This window comes from Sebastes umbrosus, chromosome 21, assembly GCF_015220745.1.
Source record: "Sebastes umbrosus isolate fSebUmb1 chromosome 21, fSebUmb1.pri, whole genome shotgun sequence".
In the NCBI taxonomy this organism is placed as follows: Eukaryota; Metazoa; Chordata; class Actinopteri; order Perciformes; family Sebastidae; genus Sebastes; species Sebastes umbrosus.
Window position 1 is genome coordinate 25,359,531 of NC_051289.1, and position 25,590 is coordinate 25,385,120.

General features: G+C 41.4%; 1 protein-coding gene across 3 annotated transcripts in view; it reads left to right on the forward strand.

Annotated features, from left to right (window-relative positions):
* Positions 1–6,041: 6,041 nt before the first annotated feature.
* Positions 6,042–25,590, forward strand: part of LOC119480336 (phospholipid phosphatase-related protein type 5-like) — a 138,861-nt gene continuing 119,312 nt past the window's right edge. For 2 of the 3 annotated variants that reach the window (XM_037756503.1, XM_037756506.1), the window contains exons 1-2: positions 6,042–6,406; positions 16,990–17,080. In XM_037756503.1, coding sequence (XP_037612431.1) covers positions 17,018–17,080 — 63 coding nt within the window. In that variant the 5' untranslated portion in view covers positions 6,042–6,406; positions 16,990–17,017. The remainder of the gene's footprint in view (positions 6,407–16,989; positions 17,081–25,590) is intronic. The other variant, XM_037756504.1, reaches the window with a different exon arrangement.

The window sequence follows — 25,590 nt, forward strand, 5'->3', positions numbered from 1 at the left end:
GTTTATTGCCAGGTGTAAGAGGTATACACTAGGAATTTGCTTTGGTTTTGTTGGTGCAAGTCAAACAGTATAATAACAAAAGAATAGATAAAAACGTTAGAATAAAATAAGAATTAAATAAAATGAATTTCTACCAACATACAATATACAAAATAAGCTATAAACAAAAAATAAACATGATATAAACAGATAGTGGGGCTGCACGGTGGTGCAGTGGTTAGCACTGGCGAATCACAGCTAGAGGGTTGCAGGTTCGAATCCGGCTTGGGACCCTTCTGTGTGGAGTTTGCATGTTCTCCCCATGTTAGCGTGGGTTTTCTCCGGGTACTCCGGTTTCCTCCCACAGTCCAAAGACATGCAGGTTAGGTTAATTGTGGACTCTAAATTGCCCGTAGGTGTGAATGTGAGCGTGAATGGTTGTCTGTCTATATGTGTCAGCCCTGCGATGGACTGGCGACCTGTCCAGGGTGTACCCTGCCTTCGCCCAATGTCGGCTGGGATCGGCTCCAGCCCCCCCGCGACCCCTAACGGGATAAGCGGTTGCAGATGGATGGATAAACAGATGCAAATATTGCCGGTGTGCAAACAATCAGGTATCAGAGGGAGAGACTGACTGACTGACTGACAGCAAACATGTCAGTTTACACATTTAAATTGCTCCCATGTTCTCATGGCTCTGCTCTGTCTCGACTGTAGCATCAGTGTTATTACGGGATGCTGGGTCCCCCCTCTGCGTCCTGCTCACATCCAGCAGTGAGACCAGCAGCGCCACTGTGTACACAAATAGTACAGTTTAGTCATTCACGCACAAGAGAAACACATTTTTCCATGACCACACTACTCGTGATCAATGTCAGTTTACAGTTTGATTATTTTTGTTTTGCATTATTTCAGATACATTTTTAAAATACATAAAAAAAACTATGTATCCTGGGTCAGTGTGTCTTTTTGGTCATTAGATTTTCTTTTCACAAACGGATATTAAAAATAAAAAAATGAGTGGGTTATTTGATTTTTGTTTTAGAATACAAAAATAATATTGAAATAAAAGACTTTTTTTTTATCGGGGTCAAACGGGATGAACTAAACTTAAAAAAACGGGTTGATTTTAATTTTCTATTTCTAAAAACAAATAAAATCACTAGAAGACAGAAACGAAAAATGAAAATCAACCCGTTTTTTTTAAGTGCAGTTCATCCCTTTTTGACCCCGATAAAGAAAAACGTCTTGCATTTCAAGCCAAGATTTTATAGATTTTATTTGTATTTTAAAATGAAAATCAAATAACCACTCATTTTTTGTTTTTTAATATCCGTTTGTGAAATCGAATGACCAAATGATACACTGACCGTCATGCCACATGTTGAATGAACACTGAATGATCAACTGACAGTAACTAAATCCTTAAAGTGGCAGTAGGCAGAATATTTTGGGCATCATTGGGCAAAAATTCCATAATAACCTTTCAGCATATTGTAATTCAAGTGTTCTGAGAGAAAACTAGACTTCTGCACCACAAACCTCCCACTCGCTCCTACTATAAGTGGATTATATGGCACAACATATACCACATCTAAAGCCTCGGTTATAGTGTACTTTCCGTAAGGACGGTACGGTTGTAGTTCAAAAATGCTGGATGTGCATGGACTAGGGATGTTAATAATTAACCGTTTAACCGTTAACCGACATTAAGCATTTTAACCGATTAACGCTATCGGTTAAAACGGTTAAAAGAAATGTTAATAGTTAATTAAGAAGCTGAGAAAAATTCGTTACTTGAAGGGGAAAAGCTGGTCCACCTTGAGAGAGTCTGAGCCGGTGTTACAGATACAGGAAGTTGGCTCCCGCAGCATTTATTCACCGACAAATAAACTGTACACACACTGTCTGCTACACTTACGTTCACAGCTAGAACGCCACCGACGACACAGTCGGTCAGACACTCGCTGAAGTTACGCCGCGCTGACAGGGCGTAGCCTATGTGTGTTGGCTACAGCGGGCACGGAGCCACCGGCAACGGTAGCAGCTGCTAACGTAGCACAAACACACACACTGTTTGTAGGATCAATCGCTATCGTTAATTTAATTAGTTAGTTAGGATTAAAAGTAATAAGTACTACAGTAGTGTAGTTCATGGTGGTAAAATGGAAACCTTAAATTAATGAATTATTTAATTAAATAAATATATAGAAAAAAAAGAAAGCAGCACGTAGAAAATAATAATTATTAATAAGTAAATACCCTAGAAAGGTTAATAAGATTCTATATGAGTGATCCATGGATCCCATATCCTATAGGAAAGCTGTGGGCTACCTCTTATAGCGTAGGTTATTTTTTCCAAGGGAGCACATGAATTGACCTCATTAATTCACTGAGTAATATTAGGGGGATCCTCATGATTCCACTTAGATGTGATACATCTATTGGCAGCCGTGATTGCCAGGTTAACAAAACCCCTTATCCTCTGGGAGCTTATTAAGTCAAGCTTCATAATGACGTGGGTGGGTTAATATTGGAGTTAGTTGAAAGCTCGGTGCGTCTGATACAGATGCTAAAGGGTGCCTCGGCACGTCGGTATCAGATGCCGATGGGCGGCTCGGTATTTGACGAGTTGGGAGTGAGAATGGGTTGAAATGTCATGCTCCGTGAAGTCACAGTATACATCTGTCTGATGCTCAGTAGCAGCAAACTATGGTGTAATTTCCTATCAGACATACACATCTTACACAGCCCAGCATCAGGTCTGAAAGGACAGGTTCACATCTTTTGTGTCCATCATTGAAAGAGTTATTGCTTGATGTCATTTTGTACCTCTGTCCATATTAGCAGAGAAGAGTTCCTAATGCAACTCCACTGTTTAAGAAGGGGGACAAAATCCAGTCTTTGTTCTGTGCAAAAATATATTTCTAAATTCAACACAGCAAATATTATGAGGCTTCAGGATTTTGATTTAGAAACATATCAGTTGGGTTTATTCAAAGTTAGTATTTTTAGTGCAAAATCCCCTCTTTGTGTTTCTACAGGGATTCCCTCCTGAGCTGGGGCGGAGGGATACTAACAGAAAGAGGGACTTTTGTACTTGAGATTATTGTGTATGAAAAGTGGACGTAGTCACCGTGACGTCACCCACTGGTTTGTGGACTTCGGTTTTGAAGCTTCAAGTACAACAATTTGGCCATCGCCATCCTGTTTTTTTGCAACCAGAAGAGACACGAGAGGGTGGAGCTAAGTACAACCGAACGCTGAATAAGACATTTTTAGGCGACCAATATGTTATTATTAACTTTGATGAAGTAAAAACACACTGTGAAAGGGTTAAAGTTGTAAAACAGGGACAACTCCCAGACCGGAAAACGCTGTGATAGCGACCTGTCAATCACAAGGTAGCCCCGCCCTAAAGCATCCTCTGCTTTATGGTCTATTTGACTCTAAATGGAACCATAATTTACTAAATGAACATCATGCTGTATTGAAACTAGTGATTGAGACCATAAACTCATGTTTACAATGTTTACTGAGGTAATAAATAATAAATTCTTTATTTTCTCCGTTCATCTGCGTCCGCGTACGTTGGATTGGCACGGACAGGCGAAAACCTGCTGCACGGATCCCCCCCATGAAGGGCTACGTCTTGGCTCAAAGTTCGAGACCGTTTACACCTATAGCATAGATCTTAATTTATGAGTAGAAATTGTTTAAAAGTGATAAAATGGTAATATCACACATTAGACACGTTATCCATGCAGCACAGTCAGACATAAGACATAATTGTAAACATTTTAATACCACATTGTTAATAAATACTGATAAATATGTTTATACATACCATACCAGGACATGCAAAGCAGACAATAAGGTCAGCCCAGTCACATGAAAAGGCGTATGATGCGTGCATGTGTACGCCATGTAGTCTGTACTGACTGCAGCGTAAACACATCTGCATGAATGTGCTACGCTCAGAGCTAGTGTCAGAATAAAAAGTGAGTAAGACTGCTGCTGGTGGGAGTGAGGGGGAGTTGGATGGGTCCAACAAATAGGACTCGTTTTGTAAGTTATGTTTGTGACGTGTTTTACGTACACTGGTATTGGTCGGAAGTATTTAGGTTGAAAAGCTTTAGAATCAAACAATTTCAACGGCATCTAAAGCCCAGGACACACCAGGAACGTCAGGAGCGCGTGGCGGCTGCGTTACCTGTTGTTTTTTATTTCGGCGTCCGTGTTAACAGGTTAGAGCAGCCACACTGCCCGCGTGAGACGCACGTCTTCAGCTGCGTCTCTTCTAGAGAATAGAGGTCTTGTCTATTTTTTACATGTGCACGCGCGTTTCACAGCAACAACAGACAGTGAAGGTGATCTATTGACTGTATATTAACATCATACCAGCTACAGTACAGTCAATATAAGACATATGATGGTATGAAGAGTTTTAGCTGTCAACATTTCAGTGTGTGTTGTTGTTGTGATGAGAGGAGCTGTCATCACGGAGCCTGCAGTGGTCCAGCGTGAGCTTTAACATCTCAGCTCTGACACCAACTGCCTGCCAAGGTTTCATCCCACTGCTCCATCCTGGCTGCTGGCCTGGTAAACGGACACCACATGCACACTAAGTCAGTGTGTGTGTGTGTGTGTGTGTGAGTGTGTGTGTGAATAGGACTCTTGTTACTGCTGCTGGAACAGACACAGATAGGGGCAATGCTGCCTTCATGGTACACTCTAAGCTCCGACATCTGAAAACTCTAAGTCAAAAGACATCCTGTTGCTTATTAAAGTTCTTTAGGTCAGATACACTAAAGCAGTAAATACTGTCTGTTATGAACAAATAATGTTAGTTACATAAACATTAAAGCATTTCCTTCCACATGTTGCGGAATTGACATTTTTGCTAATATTGCAGATAAATGGCAGCTAGCGAGGTCTGCTACGTTAGCTTTGACTCTTAGCGTCTAATATACATAAATTCAGCAGTAATATTAAGATATATTTTAAACAATAAATACTTGAGAAGAAAAGGTGATCTTCAGCTTGTTTTTCTTGATTTAGTCGGGTCACCTATGTGGGCGGCCCAACCTGTCCTCCATGTGCTCACCTGCTAACTTCTGTTTCCATGGAAACTAGATTTGTTTGGCTTTGAATAAAACTTTTACTGTGGTATTTGTTCAGTGTCGCAGGAAGGACTCCGAAGTGTGGGACAGGTGCATTTAGATGTAAAAATCATATAAATGATTTGTAAACAAAAATAATTTGAATGTGGTGTAAAGTAATATGTAATTACGGAGTATTAGGGCCACATTGAGGGAAAAAATTATTCTGACATGAGAATAAAGTCATAATATTACGAGAAAAAAAGTCGAAGTATTATGAGAATAAAGTCATAATATTATAAAGTAGTAATGTTACGTGTTATTTTAGAGGTGAATTGTGTGAAAATGAGGAATGTGGAGCATCTTGTGAAGTTATACTTTAATTTAAGTTTCACTAATAACCAAATACTTCATCTTTTGGCTCATCAGCACCACATTATCATCAGTACCAGGACCTGGAAAAGATTGAGCAAGAAACTGAGTTAATTCTGAAGAAAGAACCACATGGACCTGATGGAGAAACTGACTCTTTAGAGGAGGAAATTACTTTTTTTTATCGTAAAGTTATGACTTTTTTCTCGTAATATTACGACTTTTTTTCTCGTAAAGTTATGACTTTATTCTCGAAATCTCAGATTCCCCCCTCAATGTGGCCCTAATACGCCATCATAGTAAATGAAACAATTCTATTAGAAAAAATGTCACATTATAATTGAATTAGCTCATTTCATCTCAACATTGAGACCACAGTTGACCACACACATGAATATAAGTGGTGTTTGGACCTTTAAAATGCTTCATGAATTTGATTAAATCACATTATTTAGTAATTATGTCAAGATGGGTAATAACACTGTGTGTATATATTCATCACCTCTTATATTTTAACATCTTTTCTATGTTTCTGTGCTTGTAATGTGTAACCAGTGGGCCTAACACGGATGAATTTGTTCTGTTTGGTGACGTCTCAGTTTTACCTGACTTTACTCAGTACTGTGAAAGCAGCATTCACCTCAGCCCGCCACAGACTGACCTGAGCCGCGCATGCGCCTTAGCAGCGAAGCCCCCGTGAACGCACCACCGAGGATCCGGTGATTACAGCAACACCGGAGAGGATGATGCTGCGGAGAAGTGTGAAGAGATAAGCCGGAAGCTACCGGAGCCGGTGTGACCGGATGAGCTGCAGTTACCGGACAGTGGAGCTGCTGGAGCCGTGAAGCCGTGAACCGGAGCCTTGTGTCGCTGCTGTTCAGCCGGCTGAGACTCCAGAGAGGCTGGACGAACTCCTGGACGAACTCCTGGACGAACTCCCGGAGCTGTCCCAGGTAGGAGCTTCCACCCCCCCGTGTAGCCGCCGGTCTGCAGCCTGGTCCGGCTCACCAGCAGGAAGAGCAGCCGCTGTAGTGAACCACTGTCTGCCTCCCAGTGAGGACACACTGACACCTTATTGATGAGCCTGAGCTCAGTTAGTTTAGTTCCTCCAAGTTTATCTATGGGGGGTTGATCTCTGGTTACCCAGCAGGAGGAGCGAACCCAACACCTCCTCTACAGAGTACAGTAGACGTGTTCAATTAGATAGAGTGAATGCTGCTCCTATGGTTACAGTTGGATTATTATCTATATGGATTTAAAAGGTGTGTTTCCTTGTCCATGAACAGTAGCCTACTGTTGTATAATGTCCTCTGTGTCTCTGGATGTCCTGATGACTGATACCAGGGACTAAAAGTCTGGATATGTCAGCCTCTGCTGCCTTGCATTTGTTTTTTTATTTGTCAATCACAAGTCACCCAATTTGATAAGATAAGATAGAACTTTATTAATACCGAAGTAAATTCTTGTGCCAGAGATTGCTCAAAATTACAACAATTCATTCATTCAATCAATCAATCAAACTTTATTTATATAGCACCTTTCAAACAAGTCAAATGCAATTCAAAGTGCTGGACAGATGATTGACAAAAATATAGAGTGTTAAAAATGGATTTAGAGACTAATGCACCAAAACAACCAATATAAAAGTTCATTAAATAAGAAAGCAATAAGAGATGGATATGTAAGATAATAAAAGATAAATAAAATACAAGGAAATAAAAACAATAAAAATAGATACAAATGATGAAACTACACGAAATAAGCAGGTTGTATTCAAATAATGACATTTTAATCAAATAAAAGGGATAATAATGATAAGCAATAAAATGTCGATTAAACAAAATAGAGTAAAATAAACCATATAATGATGATAAATAAAATAAGTATAAACTATAAATAGAACCATAAAATTATAAAACACTACATAAAAGCCAGACTAAATAGACGGGTTTTTAGTTTACGTTTAAAGCAGCATCACCAGATATTTCTGTTTGGAACAACTAAAAGAGAAGAGCCGGAGGATCTGAGGGCAACTTCCTGGTTCATAAACCAAAAGCATTTCTGCAACATAGTCTGAGGCCATGTAGTGCCTTATAAACTAATAAAAGAATTTTAAAATCAATATGAAAACTAACAGGTAATTCAAGTGTATGAAATAAAAAACACTATTTATAGCACCAGTGCCTAATAGAATAACAATAAAATAAGATAAATTTAGTAAAATGAGTAAATAATATATAATGCTGCTGTTGTGAATGTGAGGGGACTATGGAACGTGAGATTGGCCGGAGAATCGGAGCAGCGGGGGGGCGGTATTGCATTAGGTTTAACGCACCGTTGTGACGAAAAGAGAGCTGAGCCGGAAGGCAAAGCTCTCGATCTACCAGTCAGTCTTCGTTCCTACTCTCACCTAAAGTCATGAGGGCTGGGTCATGACCCAAAGAACTAGATCGCGGGTACAAGCGGCCGAAATGAGTTTCCTCAGGAGGGTGGCTGGCATCTCCCTTAGAGATAGGGTGAGAAGCTCAGTTATCCGTGAGGGACTCGGAGTAGAGCTGCTGCTCCTTTGCGTTGAAAGGAGCCAGCTGAGGTGGTTCGGGTATCTAGTAAGGATGCCCCCCCCCGGGCGCCTCCCTAGGGAGGTGTTACAGGCACGACCAGCTGGGAGGAGGCCACGGGGAAGACCCAGGACTAGGTGGAGAGATTATATCTCTACACTGGCCTGGGAACGCCTCGGGATCCCCCAGTCAGAGCTGGTTAATGTGGCCCGGGAAAGGGAAGTTTGGGGTCCCCTGCTGGAGCTGTTGGCCCTGAGACCAGACCCTGGATAAGAGGTTGAAGATGAGTGAGTGAGAGAGCGAGTGAGCTGCTGTTGAATGTGTAGGTTTATATAATATTATATAATGCTGCTGTTGAACGTTGTTACACTCCACCCTTGTGCAGCCGTATTGGGGCGAACAACAATCTAACACTGACCCAAACCAAACACAGAAGACACCTTTAAAACTGTCAAATCCATAGGAGATGAAAAAAGATGGCGGCAGCCGGCAGGTCAGGTGCGACAGGAGCTCTCCTAGCGCTTTTAACATTTGGATTTATTTTAAACTTCTTAGACATAGGTCCTTTTTTAAATGCAAAGGAAGCTCCTTGTAACCTCACTGTGCATCGAGACACTATTAAGCATTTTGGCTACGGCAAATGTACTTTGATGCAAGCATTTGTTTTCACTGCCGGCCAACACTAACACAAGCGCAATAGTGTAGTCCGCAGCAAACAACAAAATAACAATCTCATCATCATTACACTTTACCTGCTGCTATCTGGAGATATACACCAGTGCCCAGGCCCGAACACTGGAAATACCCTCAATAAAGACGAGAAACGCAGTATTCCTGTCTCTCAGGTACGTAGTTATCACAGTGAAAGCACGGTGATTGAATTCATACACCAACCTAATTTGCTGCCTCACGTCTGTTGTCCGGGGACTGAGGACGGGCTGGTGGAGGTGCGCCGGCTGGGAGGTGGATCTGTCGGAGCAGGGGAGCGGAGACCTGGGGTGCTGGGGGCTGTTGGCGTGGGCGACAGGAGTGTTGGAGACTGGGATCGACCACCTGTGGGCGCGCAAGGTGAAGGGGAAGCCGCGGTAGCCATGGGAAAAGTGTCTGCTTTCCCGCAACACGTCTCTAACCTGACTGACTCCTGCTGTCCAGCAGACCCGGAGGTCGGGTGTTGTGTTCAAAGTCATCGTGTCAGTAGGAAAAACCTCCATGCGCACAAAACCAGTATTAACCCTGTTTTAAAAAAACACCGCAAACTAAACTTCTTCAGAACTGTTAATCAATCTCTAGTGATCTGGGATCAGCAACATAAACCCAAGGGTGTTTTTGGAGGACATATTAACATTCGTAGCCTCACCCCTAAAGCTGATCAAGTCCATCATCTTCTTTACAACTCTAATTTAGATTTTTTATGCCTGTCAGAGACATGGGTACACAGCAACTCTCCATCAGCTGCATTGCATGTGCCAGGCTACAAAATCTTTAGACAAGATCGATCTAATGGCAGAGGGGGTGGGGTCATGATTTATATCAGAGATCATTTTAAATATCAACAAATATGCTGGCCTTTTAATCATGACTTAGAATGTCTTGGACTGAATGTAATGCTCTCTCCTGAAATGTCCTTCATGCTCATTGTTGTATATCGTCCACCTTCTTCTAATAATGATTTCTACACCACATTTAAAAAACTGCTTCAAGCATGTGATTTCAGAAAAGAAGTAATACTATTTGGGGATCTCAATTGTAACTGGTTTGACAAGACAAATAGGAAAGCCCTTAAACAGATAATGGATAGTTTAGATTTTATGCAAATCACAGAAGGACCAACCAGAATAACTACGTCTTCCCAGACACAGATAGACTTAATATTCAGCAATAAGCCCGGGAGAGTTGTTAAAACATTTAATTTCATTACTGGTCTATCTGACCATAATTTAATATTAATGTCCAGAAAACTCACAAAGAAGCATTTCCATCATTCTCACAAACCTATGGAACAACTTAGAATCCCGAAGAGAGAATTTGTAAATTTTGAAAGAGCAGTGCAACAGACCAATTGGGTAGATATACTAACTAGGAACAATGTTGAAGCAGACTGTAGATTGTTTGCAACCAAGTTAGGCAATTTAGTCAAGGAGTTCACCAGAAAAGTCAAAAACAGGGGAAAAAATAAAAACAACACACTTCCCTGGCTCAATAATGATATATTTAACTTGATGAAAGAAAGAGATCTCTCACTGAAAAGAGCTCTGAAAACTAAATCAATTATTGATAGGCATAGGTTCACTTCGTTACGCAACAAAGTTACGAAAGCCATTAGAAATGCCAAAGCCAACTTTTTTATAACAATTATTAATGAGGCTAAAGGTAACACTAAACTGATTTGGGAACAAATTAAGAACTTAATGGGAATCAACCACAGTTAGAGCTGAAAATAAATGACAAGCTAATACAAGATCCAGCACAAATTGCCTCAGCCTTTAATAATTTTTTTATTGACTCTGTGGCTGAGATTGCACAAACTTTTCCTTTGGTAACAGAAAACATTATTAAAACTGATAATAGTAAGACCTCTTTTTGTATTCAACCCATCTCTGAACTAAAAACTAAGGCAATAATTAATTCTCTTAAAACATCAACGGCCAAGGATATATACAGGATGAATTCAGCAATACTCAAATCTCTGAAAGACCATCTAGCTTGTCCTATTTCACAAATCATAAATTTATCAATATTGCAGGGAGCATTTCCAAGTGCCTGGAAGACTGCAATCGTATCTCCTATTTTTAAATCAGATGACCCCCAGAACATCACTAACTACCGCCCAATTAGCATTTTACCTGTAGTACCCAAGGTTGCTGAAAAGTGGATATCAGAGCAGCTTGTCTCTTTCTTGAATACTAGTCAATTTAATCTTCATCCCATGCAGTTTGGCTTTAGGGCCAACTACTCCACTGAAACAGCCAACTGCCTTTTCTTAGAAAAGGTCCGAGCAATGGTCGACAAAGGAGGTATTGTTGGTGCAGTGTTCTTAGACCTGCGCAAAGCCTTCGACACAGTCAACCATAAGGTCCTTCTGACCAAACTGTCCACTTTCAACTTCTCCCCATTAGCACTTAGCTGGTTTGAATCTTACCTGACTGGTAGATGTCAACATGTTATTGTTAACAACCAACTTTGTCCAGCTCTTGAGTTGTACACTGGAGTACCACAAGGGTCAATACTCGGTCCACTACTGTTTTCTTTATATATCAATGACCTGCCATCTGTCTGTCCCAATGTGGTAACCCAGCTATATGCGGATGACACTGTGTGATATATGTGCATGCCAGGACAAAGCAGTTGGCAGCTGCTAAACTCACTTCAGCGTTAGAGCAGATCTCTAAATGGCTAAACTGCCCCTGCCTCCAACTTAATCCAAAAAAAACTGTAGGAATGTTCTTTGCTAAACGGCAATGTAACATCGTGCCGAATATAACAATCTCAGGTGATAATATTGATATTGTGTCAGAGGTCAAATATCTGGGAATCATTATTGACTCCAATCTAACCTTTAAAACACATAAAAAAAAGTAAGTCAAAGAGTTAAGTTTAGTTTAGCGAATTTTAAATATATAAGAAACACAATGACTTTTAATGCCACCAAATTATATGTGAATGCCATGATCATGTCGCATCTAACATACTGCCTCACAAGCTGGGGACAAACCAATGGCTCAACACTGAAGCCATTGGAAACCCTGTACAAGCAAACCCTTAAAGTATTGGACCAGAAACCGAACAGCTCACATCATTGTACCATCCTATGCAAACACAAACTTCGGAGCTGGGAAGATGCAATAAAATACAGGAACATCTGTCTGGTCTTTAAAATCCTGCATAATTTAGCTCATCCACCACTTAATTCATTCATAAACCAACACAATAATACTGGTCAGATCACTAGAAGCACCACACGTGGTGACTTATCGGTCCCATTCAGGAAAAGTACATTTGGTCAGTTATCATTCTCTGTTAGAGCACTATAAAATTCGAACTCACTTCCCACCCATATTAAAGATATACATACATACTCCACTTTTACATCCAAGTTAAAAACATGGTTTGCCGACAATTATACCTGTATACACTAACATATGGCTGTGTGTTATTTGCGTCATGATCATGGATGCTGCCTGTCTATACGTGCTGTCTGTCTGCATCCCTGAATGTGATTGTACTGATGTTTTATTGTATGTTTCGATTATATGTGCTGTCTCTGCATGATTGTACTGATGTTTTACTGTTCTCTTTTATCTTTATTGATCTATCTTGTTTCTTCTCTGTCTTAGCTCTTTCCTTTTAATCAATGTGCTGTAATGTATTGTTCTTTTTAGGGTGCCTATTGTCATCGGGCCGGGGACTACAGCTGGATATTAGCCATGTTGGCTAAAGCTGCCCTTTTTACTGTTATTGCTACAGTCAATTAATTGGGATTGTCCACAATTTAATAAACTAAACTAAACTATTAACAAGAAAATATGAAAAAGACAATATAATAAGTCATAAACTGAGAGGCAGCAGAACCAGCAATCCCCACACCAGAAGCCTCTCCCTTTTGCTGCTAGCACTTTAAGCACCTCCTTCCCAACCTCGTTGAGCAAATGCAGCACACCTGGGCACCTCGTTGAGGAGTGCAGCACACCTGGGCAGAGCTACTGAAAGGGAAATGGGACAGCAGCACAGAAAACACATACAGCCGTAACACCCCCACCCTTAAAACAATGAATAAATAGTTTGTCACATTGCCACTCAATCACACTCGCAAGTACAGAAGCATTTAAAGTTTAGCACGGCACCAATATAACACAAAGAGTTCACCGTGACAAATTACCACCATACTATTTATTTATTGAAATGAAGTGTACTTTGGACTTAAAATCAGTAAAACGAATGTTACTTAAGGCTGTATTTTAAATGTAAAACACACCTAAATACACAGTAGATTAATCCAAAGTGCACAGTCTGGAACATAATGTTAGCGGCCAGCACTACACACAAGAAACCTCTTCAAGTGTCAATATGAAGCAAATGATGTGCAATTAAGTCACACAACAGATTGGGACTACTGCTGACAAAAAGGTGTCAATTTGGGTCAAATGTGGAACAAACAAGATTTTATCACACACACGAAAGGGCCAGCTAAGGTGCTGCCATAGAGTTTAAGAATGAGCAGCAAACACAAGTAGCCAAATCAGTGGGTGCCCGTCCCACAAGGTACAAAATGGCTACCACCATGAGGTGAAAACAAAACCACAATACCAAACAAAGTTACTGCGTTTACAACACAAAAACAACAACACAGGTGACCAACACAAAAGTGGAGTGCAACAGCCACAAACCAAACGGATCAGGATCCAACAAAAGTGAACTGCCACTACCACAACACGAAATGGACACCATGTGGTCATCCAACCACATACACAAGTTACTGTGATGGATGTAAGAAACCAGCAACACGAACTGACCTGATGAACTGGGCGTACTCACACCCACCACTCTAAGATCCAATGATCTGTGGAGTGAGCACATCACAAACAGGTCACAACACAACTCATTTGCTACAATTAAATACACAACAGCAGTAACACACAAGTGACCACACCAAAAAGTGGACTGCAACAACCTCAACACAAAATGGTGACACTGTAGTCAACCACTACACACAAATGTTGCCAACTTACACCTAAGCAGCAACTCACAAGTGACCCAACAAATGTGGAGTGCAGTTACCACAAACCAAAAGGTCACAAACCACAAGTTACTGCCCGCAGGTATTTATTACAGCTACACAAAATAAAATGGCTTAAAAGTAGAGTCACAAACAAATAGCTGTGCAAAGTGCAAACTGGGGAAACTGTAGAGACACCCCAACCCGCCTACAGAGATGGCTAATTAACCTAGCTAGTCTTCAGTGGCTTGCCAAGTTCGAGGCAACTTTAAACGCTGAACTCAGTGCTTCACCGAAGACCAAAGATGTAGCCAACTGTAATACACTGAAACGTACCCCCACTCAGGATTACCACCAAAAATAAGAAACGCAAAATAACAAAGTGGCAGGCTCTTTATACCTGCCCAGTGACTATCTAGTCAGGGTGCTCTAAACCAAAATTCAAAGCTGGTCAAACAGTTTTCCAGTCAAAAGCACAACTAAACAAGCAGCAATAACCACAAATGATCTAAACTCTACACTCAAAGACCACAAAATACAGACAAAAATTGACATTTACTTTACCTCATGTATATTCTAATCCCGGACGAGCCCCCATTTGTTACACCCAACCCTTGGGCAGCCCTGTTGGGGCGAACAACACTCTAACACTGACCAAATCACAGAAGACACCTTTAAATCTCTCAAATCCATAGGATTTATTAACAAAAAATATGAAAAAGACAATATATAAAGTCATAAACTGAGAGGCAGCAGAACCAGCAATCCCCACACCAGAAGCCTCTCCCTTCTGCTGCTGCTGGCACAGGAGCTTTAAAGCACTTCCTTCCCAACCTCGTTGAGCAAATGCAGCACACCTGGGCACCTCGTTGAGGAGTGCAGCACACCTGGGCAGAGCTACTGGAGAGGGAAAAGGGACAGCAGCACAGAAAACACATACAGCCGTAACAAATGTGTAGGTCTATATAATAATATATAATGCTGCTGTTGAATGTGTAGGTCTATATAATAATATATAATGCTGCTGTTGAATGTGTAGGTCTATATAATAATATATAATGCTGATGTTGTGAATGTGTAGGTTTATATAATAATATATAATGCTGCTGTTGAATGTGTAGGTTTATATAATAATATATAATGCTGCTGTCTGCAGGTTTCACCTCAGAGATGGCTTCACAAACACACACAGTCTTGTAGCAGTCGGGTTTGCCCATATGGGCTACGATAGATGTTAAAAACCTGCAACAGTGTTGGACCAGAACAACAGATTGACACGGGTCGGCTTGCTCTCGGTGATCTGCTGTGGTTGGTGCTGTGTTAATGAAGGCTGGCAGACTGCTGCTCAGCTTGATAAAGGTCATTAGAGGTCAAGCTGGGTGTGCACGCTGTGCTTGTGTGTGTGTGTGTGTGCGGGGGGGGGTATCCTATCCACAGGTCCTTCTGATGTCTGACCTCATCTCAGATTAGCTGCAGACCATAAAGAGTCTTTACAGGGTCCTGCATGGTATTAAATGTGGATGTCATGACCCAATAGTTTGTTTCCTGCTATCTCTACCTGTAAATGATGAATTCTGCTTTATTACAGCCTTGGTGGTATTTTCACACTTTTGTCTATATTTTCTACCAAACAAACCTCCAGGTTAGTCCGACTTGCATGGACAAGGAAACAAAGGTTAACGGTAACATTATTACCTAAACTGTCTGTTGTAAACATCCATCACAAGACTGTTACAACCAGTGTCTGAAATTAGCACCCGCCATCCGCCAAATGCAGGTAAATTGTTGGCAGTGGCGGGTGAAATCATCAGGACATCCGCCACTTTGGCAGGCAGGGAAAACACTAGTGATGGGAATAGGCATCTCATGCCTCCATGACCATCGATTGCTCTTATTGATGCTTTCCCACAGTTACGCTGCACAATGACGCATACGCACGCTGTGTCATGTGTCAGTTTGTTTTGGACCGTAGACACGGCGGAGGGAAAAAAAAGTGCTCAAAAGCATGGTGCTACTAAACCTGATGCGACGCATCCTATTTCTCCCTGATAATGTTACACTGTGAACAACAAACCTGTGCTGAAATCAGCAGGATGAGTGTTCATAAAGTTAGCTGTTAGCAGCCATTCGCAGCACAGTCCTGACTGGATAAATAATGGAGCTACTAACGTTAACGGAGGTGCCATTCAGTTATTATTATGAGACGTTCTGCTCAGTAAAATGACTACTGGTTGAAGGTAAATTACAACGTCATCATGATGTGTTCAAATGTAATCCCATAAAATTAAGTTTTTGGTGAGAAACTTGAATAAATCCAGTTGTTAGGAGATGTTTTCACAGTAATATAAAATAGATATTAGAGAGAGAATTATGACCTGTTTAACTTTATAACAACTTACATTTTTTTTTAATCAAAGCAAATATTAAAATAATCATAATCATTTGAATTATGTGTTTTTATGCATACAACCACTATAGATGACAATAACAAAGTACAGTATAGTACTGTGTATACAGTACCCTCCCTGCCCCCAAAAACAAGACTCCCCTAGAAGCTACGGTGTAATTCCAACACTGTAATTTACCGTGTATATAATGTTTATTATGTAAAATATATCAAACATTGAATGACTTCAGATCTAGAATGTTATTCCTTCATTTAGTGCAGAGATTTTAAAAGTGCCAGATAAAAAAAAATACTGTCCTCACATGAGAAATGAAAGCATCTGTTTGTTCACATGTGTAAAACAACCTATATTTCTGTTGACCTGACAAGGACCTCTAGTGGTCATGTCAATTATGACTCTAGTCCGTCAGAAGCAAAGGTGGAAGTGGTGTGATGTTTTTTACAGAGACCACAAAACTTTGTAGGGATGACTAGTGTGCACGGATGGATCAATGAACTATGCCACACATCGTTTTCTACCAACAGACGATGTTAATCTCTTTCAACCATGACCATCTCTCCCCAACCTTAACCAAGTAGATTGTGGTCCTAAAGATGAACTCTGATTTTATTTAGTTCTTTAGTGTCTCCCCAGGGAGACATAAATGTCCTCAAGTGATGTCACTTGGCACGCAGAATACACGGTATGTAGATTGATGCACACAATGCAGAGTTCCACCTGGAAACTTTAAGTCAGGACTAAGATACTAATACATCATGCTGTATGCACGACGTTATTGGTATTCACTGTAGGATGCAGGTAAGAGCAGCTGGTTTGATACGTTTTCAGTGAGTTTTCTGTCTGTTCTCTCTCTGCAGTTCATGCCGATAAGGAGAGGAAGTCGACATGCCTCCAAAACCATTCAGTAGGAAGGAGCGAAGGAAACTGTACACCTCCCTGGCAGGAGAGGTGAGATATGTTCCGTACAGACAGACACCTTCATCATTTAGTGATTGTCATCCTGAACTAGCGTAACACTACGTAGCACCAAGTCCACCAGGTCATCAAGCCATGACCATGACATCAGCATTATTTCTGTATTTTTGCAGTTATTTACTATACAGTTAGTTTTTTTATTATATATATATATACATATATATATATCTTATTAAAGCTTTCACATTTTATTTAACACAATACAGATAAACATGAATAACAAACATCACGTAACTCTTTACAGGAGACAAAGCAAATAAAATTTATTAAAATAAATAAATCATATTTAAAAAAAAAAAAGAAAAAAAAGAAATGAATAAAATAAAATACGCCAAAAGGTGCCCACAGATAAAAAATATTAGAATACCAGATTTTCCAGGTAAAACATTCTGAGTAAGTAACACAAGCAGGGTCAATCCCCGTCATCCAAACTTAGATATACAATATATCATAATATATGTGTCCCACCTATCAGTACTCTACCAATTCCAGTAAACCAGCCCTGAGAGGATGGGCTCTCTGGTGTCCTCCACCCCCCCATTAAAACTCATCTACCCACCATGATGCAGCTCATAGTGCTCTACAGTGGAGGTTGTAGAGGATCAGCCAGTACGTACAGCCTCGGTCTGAAGTCAGACTGGTCCTCAGAAATGTCTGTAATACGTCCGTGTACCCGCTTCCACATGTCTTGGATCAGCAGACTCCCCACAGGCTCTGAGCCTCCAGCACTCAGCTGAGAACATTTAGAACAGCTATAGTATTCTGTCACCATCTAGCGGAGAGAGAACTGAATCACACATCTCTGAGAGGCAGTGAGCCACTGACTAACATTCAGTTACTTTACCATACTTAGAGGCTTTGAAAAGTGTGGCCCGGGCGCAACAGCCAATGGCAAGGCCGCTACTTAAGATACCGGTTCAATTTAACTATGAAGTGGATTTTACTAGAGGCCGACAACGCCACCTGGGAAATAACTTAGAGCCTAGGACTCTGAAAGATTCAGGTTCTTTTCAAACCAGGGGAGCAGAGTTAAAAACCAGACAGAAGTCTAAAGTCAAATTAAAACCAGATTTACTACAATTTAAATAGCATGGATGCTACTAAATAAATGCTTAATTTAAAGGATAAAAGGAATAAAAATGCTGCTAGCAGCAAGGTCAGAACCCTATAAAAAGTCCAGTCAATTAGTCCAGTCAAGTTCAGCAGTCTAGTCCAATCCAGCTCTTTAATCCAGTCCAATCCAGCGGCTCCTCCCGTGTCCGTGTCTTGGTTTTCTCCCGTACTCCTACCATGCCGTCTACCCGTCTCGGCCTTCTCGCCAGCCCCGTCCGAATCTGTGGAACGACATAGACGCCAGGACCAGTAGTGTGTTCCCCACTGCTAGGCAACTCCAGCTACGAGCTTTCCTGCCCTGTCTCAGTGTGCCCGCCACTCAAATGTACCACAGGGTACTTAGGATTTTCCTGGGCGGCAGGAGACCAACTGCCGACCCAGGTCTGGGTGAAACTGCCTCTCCGTCTGTGTCGCTTCGCCACACCTGTCGCTCATCCTGTGATCAGTGTCCCTGATTGGAGGTGTGGCTGTCCATGGGTCATAGCTCAGTTCATGACATCTCAAATAAAAACACACTTCAATCCACGTATTAAAAACAACCCAAACTCTTAAAAGGTAGGTGAACCTACAACACAACATCTCAGGTAACAAACATGCAGGGATAAAACATGCACAAATAGAATACAAACAAACCAAATCCCCATAAAGCATGCAGCATGCACAAGACATTCTTGACCCTGTCACAAAAGTGTTTTCATGGACCGTTTATTACAGACTCAATTCAAACAACTTTGTTAATCCCTCTTGGGGCAGTTGGTTTGGAGCAGCTTGTACATAAAAACATAAAAACATAGATAAAACACAGTGACACACAACAGCAATATATGTAAGCTAATTATATAAAACAGGACCTAAAACGATTAGTGATGTAAATTAAACTAACTAATAAATAAACAGACTGAATAAGATCAATAGAAGGATCAGTCTAATAAGGGATGAAAGGATCTGTGATGGTAAAAAGATAAAAGTCCATAAGAAATACAAAATCTAAGGAGCATTCAGTAATCTGTTTGCAGAGACGATCTAGAATAGCGGTTAGTTTTACAAACCGGTGAACCGTAACAACGTCCTGACGGCAACAGAGAAAGTTCACTTGAAGATGCTAAAATCCATCCAGCCTTACGGAGGATCAGCTGGTTACAAAAGGGAATTCAGATCTCTCTGTTTCACACCAATAATCTCAGAAGAGATTTTAACAATACTGTTGAGACTGTTTCTGTCTTTAACTGAGAGGCTGTGAAACCAACAGATAAGAGAAAAACAAAGAAGCCTCTCAATGAAAGACTGATAAAAACAACGGAGGATTACGGGACTGACTGAGAAGGAGATAAGAGATGAATTACAGTCACAGTGAAGTGGAGGTGCTTCCTTTAAATAGGTCTACATGGAGAAGGACTCGCTTTAGACTCTATTTACGGCAGAGTTTGGTGACTAAGACATAATCAAATGGAGTAAACCACAACAATCAGAGCACAGTAGTGAATTTGTACGCTTTAAATAAATGGTTAAAGTTATTTGTTTGTGTGCATTGCCTCCTAATGTTCCTACCTACAGTCAACCTATATGTGAGATGTCCTGAGCTGAACCTATGTATCCGTATCGGGGCTGATTTCGATGTATATGTCCTGTGTTTTGTCCACCTCAGCCTGCCAGTGTAGCAAAGCTGCTCTCCTTTATGACAGCCAGCCCGGCGACACAGAGCAGCATCTCACTGCACATATGTGTGTGTGTGTTTGTGTGTGTGTGTGTGTGTGTTTGTGTGTGAAAATGAGCGTTCACGTGTGAAAAGCTGACTCTGAGCTCTGATGGACTGGCAAACTACTCAGATTTATTAAGCCTTGATTCTAACAGATTTGTTATTGAATGTATTCTTGCTCCTCTTTTTTTCTTACTAGCAAAGCTCAGTGTGCACATCATGCAGGTGCTGGAGCGGCTTCTCATTGTTAGCCGGCGCTGACCGTCGCTTTCACGGGTTAAATAACAAATGTCGCCAAAAGCAGGAATTAGCAAGATAGCTAGCTGTTTGTTTAGCTGTTTGGCTGGTTCTGCCAGGCTTTGGTGCTGCACTGATCGGGTTTATACCAGGGGTCAGCAACCTTTACTATCAAAAGAGCCATTTTAGAAAAAAAAAAAAGGAAAAATCTGTCTGGAGCCGCAAAACATTTGAGCATTGTGATGAAGGTAACACAGTTTATAGTCTAAGTATATAGTATATAAGTCTAATGCAGTGAGTATTAGGGCCACATTGAGGGAAAAAACATCTAAGATTTACAGAATAAAGTCAGAATATTACGAGAATAAAGTCATAACTTTACGAGAAAAAAGTCGTAATATTACGAGAAAAAAGTCACAACTTTACAAGATAAATTCATAACTGTACGAGAATAAAATCATAAATTTACGAGAAAATTGTCATAATATTTTGAGAATAAAGTGATAACTTTACGAGAAAAATGTCGTAATATTACGAGAAGACAGTCATAACTTTCCGAGAAAAAAAAGAAAATAATACATAAAATAACTACTTTTTAATATTATGACTTTATTCTCATAATATTATGACTTTGATCTCGAAATTTCAGTTTTATTTATTTTTCCTTAATGTGACCCTAATACTCAGTCATACCTTTAGTCCTACAACAATGATAAATAAAAAAACAAGGAGCCACTGGAGAGGAGCTAAAGAGCCGCAGTTTGCTGACCCCTGGTCTATACGGTCCCTCCGCCTGGTGACAAGCTACCTAGCGTTCGTTCTCTTCCCGTCGAGCTGTGACCACACACATTACAGCCCCACTGACGGGGGTTCTGTCGTCACCATAACAACTAACAACAATCGGCATTTTTCTTTTATACGAGTCAAATTAGCACAGCTAACAGTTCAGTGACCCGTCTACTCCTAGTTTAGTTCTAGTGAGTTTTGGGGCATACCACATTAGAAGACAATACTAAATGATATTTATCATCCTTGCGGTTTGTCACATTATGTGCATGCATTATATTCCTAGTTTCAGACCTCTGTGTCTGCTTTTACTGGTTTACTTTCTTTCTTTTGGTCGTTAAAGTGGCCATACGTTAATTTCTATGGTGCAATTAAAAATGATTTAGTTAGTTTTTCTGCAGGATTTCTGTACAGTTTAACGCTGATTCAGGAAAGTCTGGTAAGGCAGTAGACAAACAAGTGTCCCTCGAACAGCAGCAGCAGCATTAATATGTTTATTGAATTGTTGGAGTAACTCCAGATGATGAAGGTAGAAGCTGTGACAGCTGCTCAGAGGGTAAAAACTCCTGTAGCATCATACAGGCCAATAACAGGGACGTGATGGAGGAAGCAGGGATTCTTCATCCTGGCCTGCGTTCAGACTGGAGCAGTACACCAAGCTGTACTTGTACCATTAAGAAGGGTGCAGCACATTTATTATTCAGTGTAATTAATTGCGGCTAGTTGCATCATGGGGGTGGGGGGGGCGGGGTGTTGGTGCTGATGTGGGTGTTTACCATGGAGCATGGAGGCTCTAATGAAAAGCTTAGTCTTCTCCTTTTCTATCTGAAGAGAAACATACAATATGTCTTGTCCGGAATAATGGAAACACTTGGAAAACTACAGCATCAGTGGGAGAGATTAGCGAGCGATGAGCATCAGCGGTCATCATCATCATTCAGTTTGTGTCATTTGTAAACTGATTCGAAGCTTCTGTTGGAATCATACGAGCAGCTGTGAGGGCAAGGGAGAATAACTGCGTTGTCCATTGTGTGTCATTTATTATCACAGACAGTTGTGGTTATTTACAGATATGATCTCACAGAAACTTCCACGACCAGTGTGTGTGTGTGTGTTGTCATGTTGATTGTATTGAATGAGTCAGTTGTTGTTCAGGGAGTCACCACTGGAGGGCTCAGCCTGCTCACTCAGTAGAAGCTTCTACACATACAGACTCTGTTTTGCTGCACATTGTCTCTGGTATCAACCCGCACTAGGACTGATACTAAATACTAAATTACACTATGATAGGTGTAGTAAACTGCTATACATTATGGTGTACTATACATCTGATGTGTGCTCTTATGTCTTAGGCCCAGGGTCTGAAACTCTGGCAGGTAACTGACCATTTCTACCGGCCGTTCAATTTATTTGTCTGCCAGTCCTGAAATCTATGTAGAACGCTTTAGAATTGTAAACACTGAATCCGTGGTACCAGACACTAGAAATATGGAATATATAATGTAACCTTAAAGGTCCCATATCGTGCTCATTTGAGGTTCATACTTTTATTTTGTGTTTCTAATAGAACATGTTTACATGCTGTAATGTTCAAAAACCACATTATTTTCCTCGTACTGACTGCCTGAATATACCTGTATTCACCCTCTGTCTGAAACGCTCCGTTTTACTGCATTTTAATGGAATTGCAACGGAATTGCGTTACTAGGCAACAGTTTGGGTCCATGTTTACTTCCTGTCAGCTGATGTTATTCACATACACTGCAACAGGATATAAACTGGGACACATTTAGAATGTTTACGTTTAAAACTGTGAAATGGTCTAAATATTGTATATTTGTGACATCACAAATGGACATAAATCCTAACGGCTTGTTTCAAACGCACAATTTCTGAATACGGGCTGTGTGTATTTTTCCGTATATTGAGCGTTTTGATACTTTAAATGTATTTATATATTACCTAAAAGTGCTTTAAAATATAAAAGACATGAAAATCTCACTGTTTACAATATGGCACCTTTAATATAAGGAAATCCTATCTGCCATGGTGGTAGATAGGTTGACGCGATATATATATATATATATAGGTATTGACGATTGATATAGGTAGTACTGTGATATTTAAAAATGAAATATTGATATAACTTTAATAATACACTATGATAATATTGTATAAATAATTTAGCGCCTAATTTGCCAAAAAAGAGACAAAATGCACAAGTAGCAAAGTTGAAGAAGAATTTGACTGATAGCATTTTTTTTTTTTTAAATTTTCGAAAGATATCTCAACAATATCGTTATCATGAATTATATTGGCCACAATAATTGTGTTGTGAAAATCTGATATTGTGTCAGCCCTAGTGGAAGGTGACCTGAAATTCTTACCTGCCACAGCCAACATGTACCCTGTATTAAACATTCCCTGCTTAGGCCCCTTTTAAAAATGTATATCAGCACACCTGAAACTAGGGATGCACCGATACCGATACCAGTATCGGGTATTGGGTCCGATACTGTGCTCATATACTCTTACTCGTACTCGCAAAACGGCTCAGATACCACTTTACAGCAGCGCAACGTTAACCTCTCGTCACCATCTTTCGGGTCCTCACACTCCACCTCCCCGACGATGCGGGCGAGACGGGCCGGTGGTGCGCCCTACTCCACTGGGCCGGGATCCCACCTCAGCGCCGGCCCTCACTTTCATTGCGCCACGGGGTTTTGCTTGCACCCTTTGACTCGCGCGTGCGTTAGACTCCTTGGTCTGTGTTTCAAGACAGGTTTGGTGGGTTGCAGACAACGCCGTAGACCCCTGGCGCCTTTTACGTTGGCCGCGGCACGACGCGGTTGGAGCGCACTGAGGACAGTCCACCCCGGTTGACAGTTGCACCGGGAGCAGGGAGCCCTGTCACGGTGTGGTGAGGTCTTCGCCCCGAGCGTTTCCAAGCCGACCTAGAGCCGGTCGTGGCGCACCGCCTCGTATGCGGGACTCCCCAGCCTGCCGTGTGTCGCTCACACCCTCCAGCTGGCTGTTAAGAAGGTTCTTTTGGCACAGAGAAGTACTTGTATCAGTACTCGGTATCGGCGAGTAACGCCAAAATAAATATGTAAAAAAACAAAACATTAATGTCAATAATTACCCTGAAATATTTCCCCAGTTCTTACATTGGTATTTTTTGTTATTGTGATGTAATTTCTTGGAATATCTTCAAATGCTTTTCTTCTCTTCTTCTTTTTTTTAAATTTTTGTTCCAAGTGCTCATTCAAGACAACTATACAGCTACACAGTTGCTGTTCACATTATTAGTCCTATAAGATCAACCTGAGCCTGAAAAGACATCAGACTTAGGCTACACCCACACTAATACCTTCTCGTTCTAAAACACATTACTTTTTATTAGTTTACTCCCAGCGTCCACACTGCGATTTAGAACCCCTGAAACATAGACGTTTGAAAGCGCCGCTGATGCCATTCTAGTTTAGTCTGGACGGGGACCTCTGAAAACGATGACGCAGACACCCACATTCTCTTCATGATTGGGTCATATCAGGTCATCCTTCCCTGATTCGTCACGCCCCTGTCATGTGATCCGTCTCTGGAAGCGAAAGAAACAACTTAACCAAGTAGTTTTTTTGCCTAAACCTAACCGAGTAATCCTAAAGACTAAGTAAACCTATGTTGTACATTTAGTAAACAATAGGGATGCACCGATACCGATACTGTGCTCATGTACTCGTACTCGTACTCGTACTCGCAAAGCGGCTCTCATACCACTTTACTTTCACTCCACCTCATCAACAGTGCGGGCGAGACGGGCCGGTGGTGCGCCCGACCCCGCTGGGCTTGGATCCCACCTCAGCTGGCGCGTGCCGGCCCTCACTTTCATTGCGCGTTAGACTCGTTGGTCCGTGTTTCAAGACGGGTTGGGTGGGTTGCCGACATCACTGCAGACCCCTGGCGAGCCATGCCCCGGTGGCACGATGCGGTTGGGGCTCACTGAGGACAGTCCGCCCCGGTCGACAGTCGCACTGGGAGCATGAGGCCCCGTCCCTCTCCGGTGGGGAGAGAAGGCGCAGCGAGCCCTTTGTCCACGGTGCGGCGAGATCCGGGCGGGGAGTGCTGTAAAGCTGCAGCCGCGAGCCACCTTTCGCCACGAGCCTTTCCAAGCCGACCTAGAGCCGGTCGCGGCGCACCGCCTCGTATGCGGGACTCCCCAGCCTGTCATGTGTCGCTCACACCCTCCATCTGGCTGTTAACGAGGGTCTTTTGGCACAGAGAAGTACTCGTATCAATACTCGGTATCGCCGAGTACCCAAATGTAAGTACTTGTACTCGGTCTGAAAAAAAGTGGTATCGGTGCATCCCCAGTAACCAATGTCCAACGTCCAATCCAAGTTTTGAAAAGAGACAAATGAAACAAAGAAAAGCATCAAATTTGAGGAAACCTAATCGGTGTCTGTGCTGAAGGTCCTGTCTGAGCAGATCAACTGTCAGTTTAGATATTGGTATTGATTGACTAATCTGCCAGACATCCAAAGAACTGTGATCCAATCTCAATGCTGTGAGCTGCAGTCACGATCAAAACCCGGACCTCAGTCTGGGCTGTGTTGTTCCCTTTTAGAAGTTATTTATATGAGTCTTTATATAT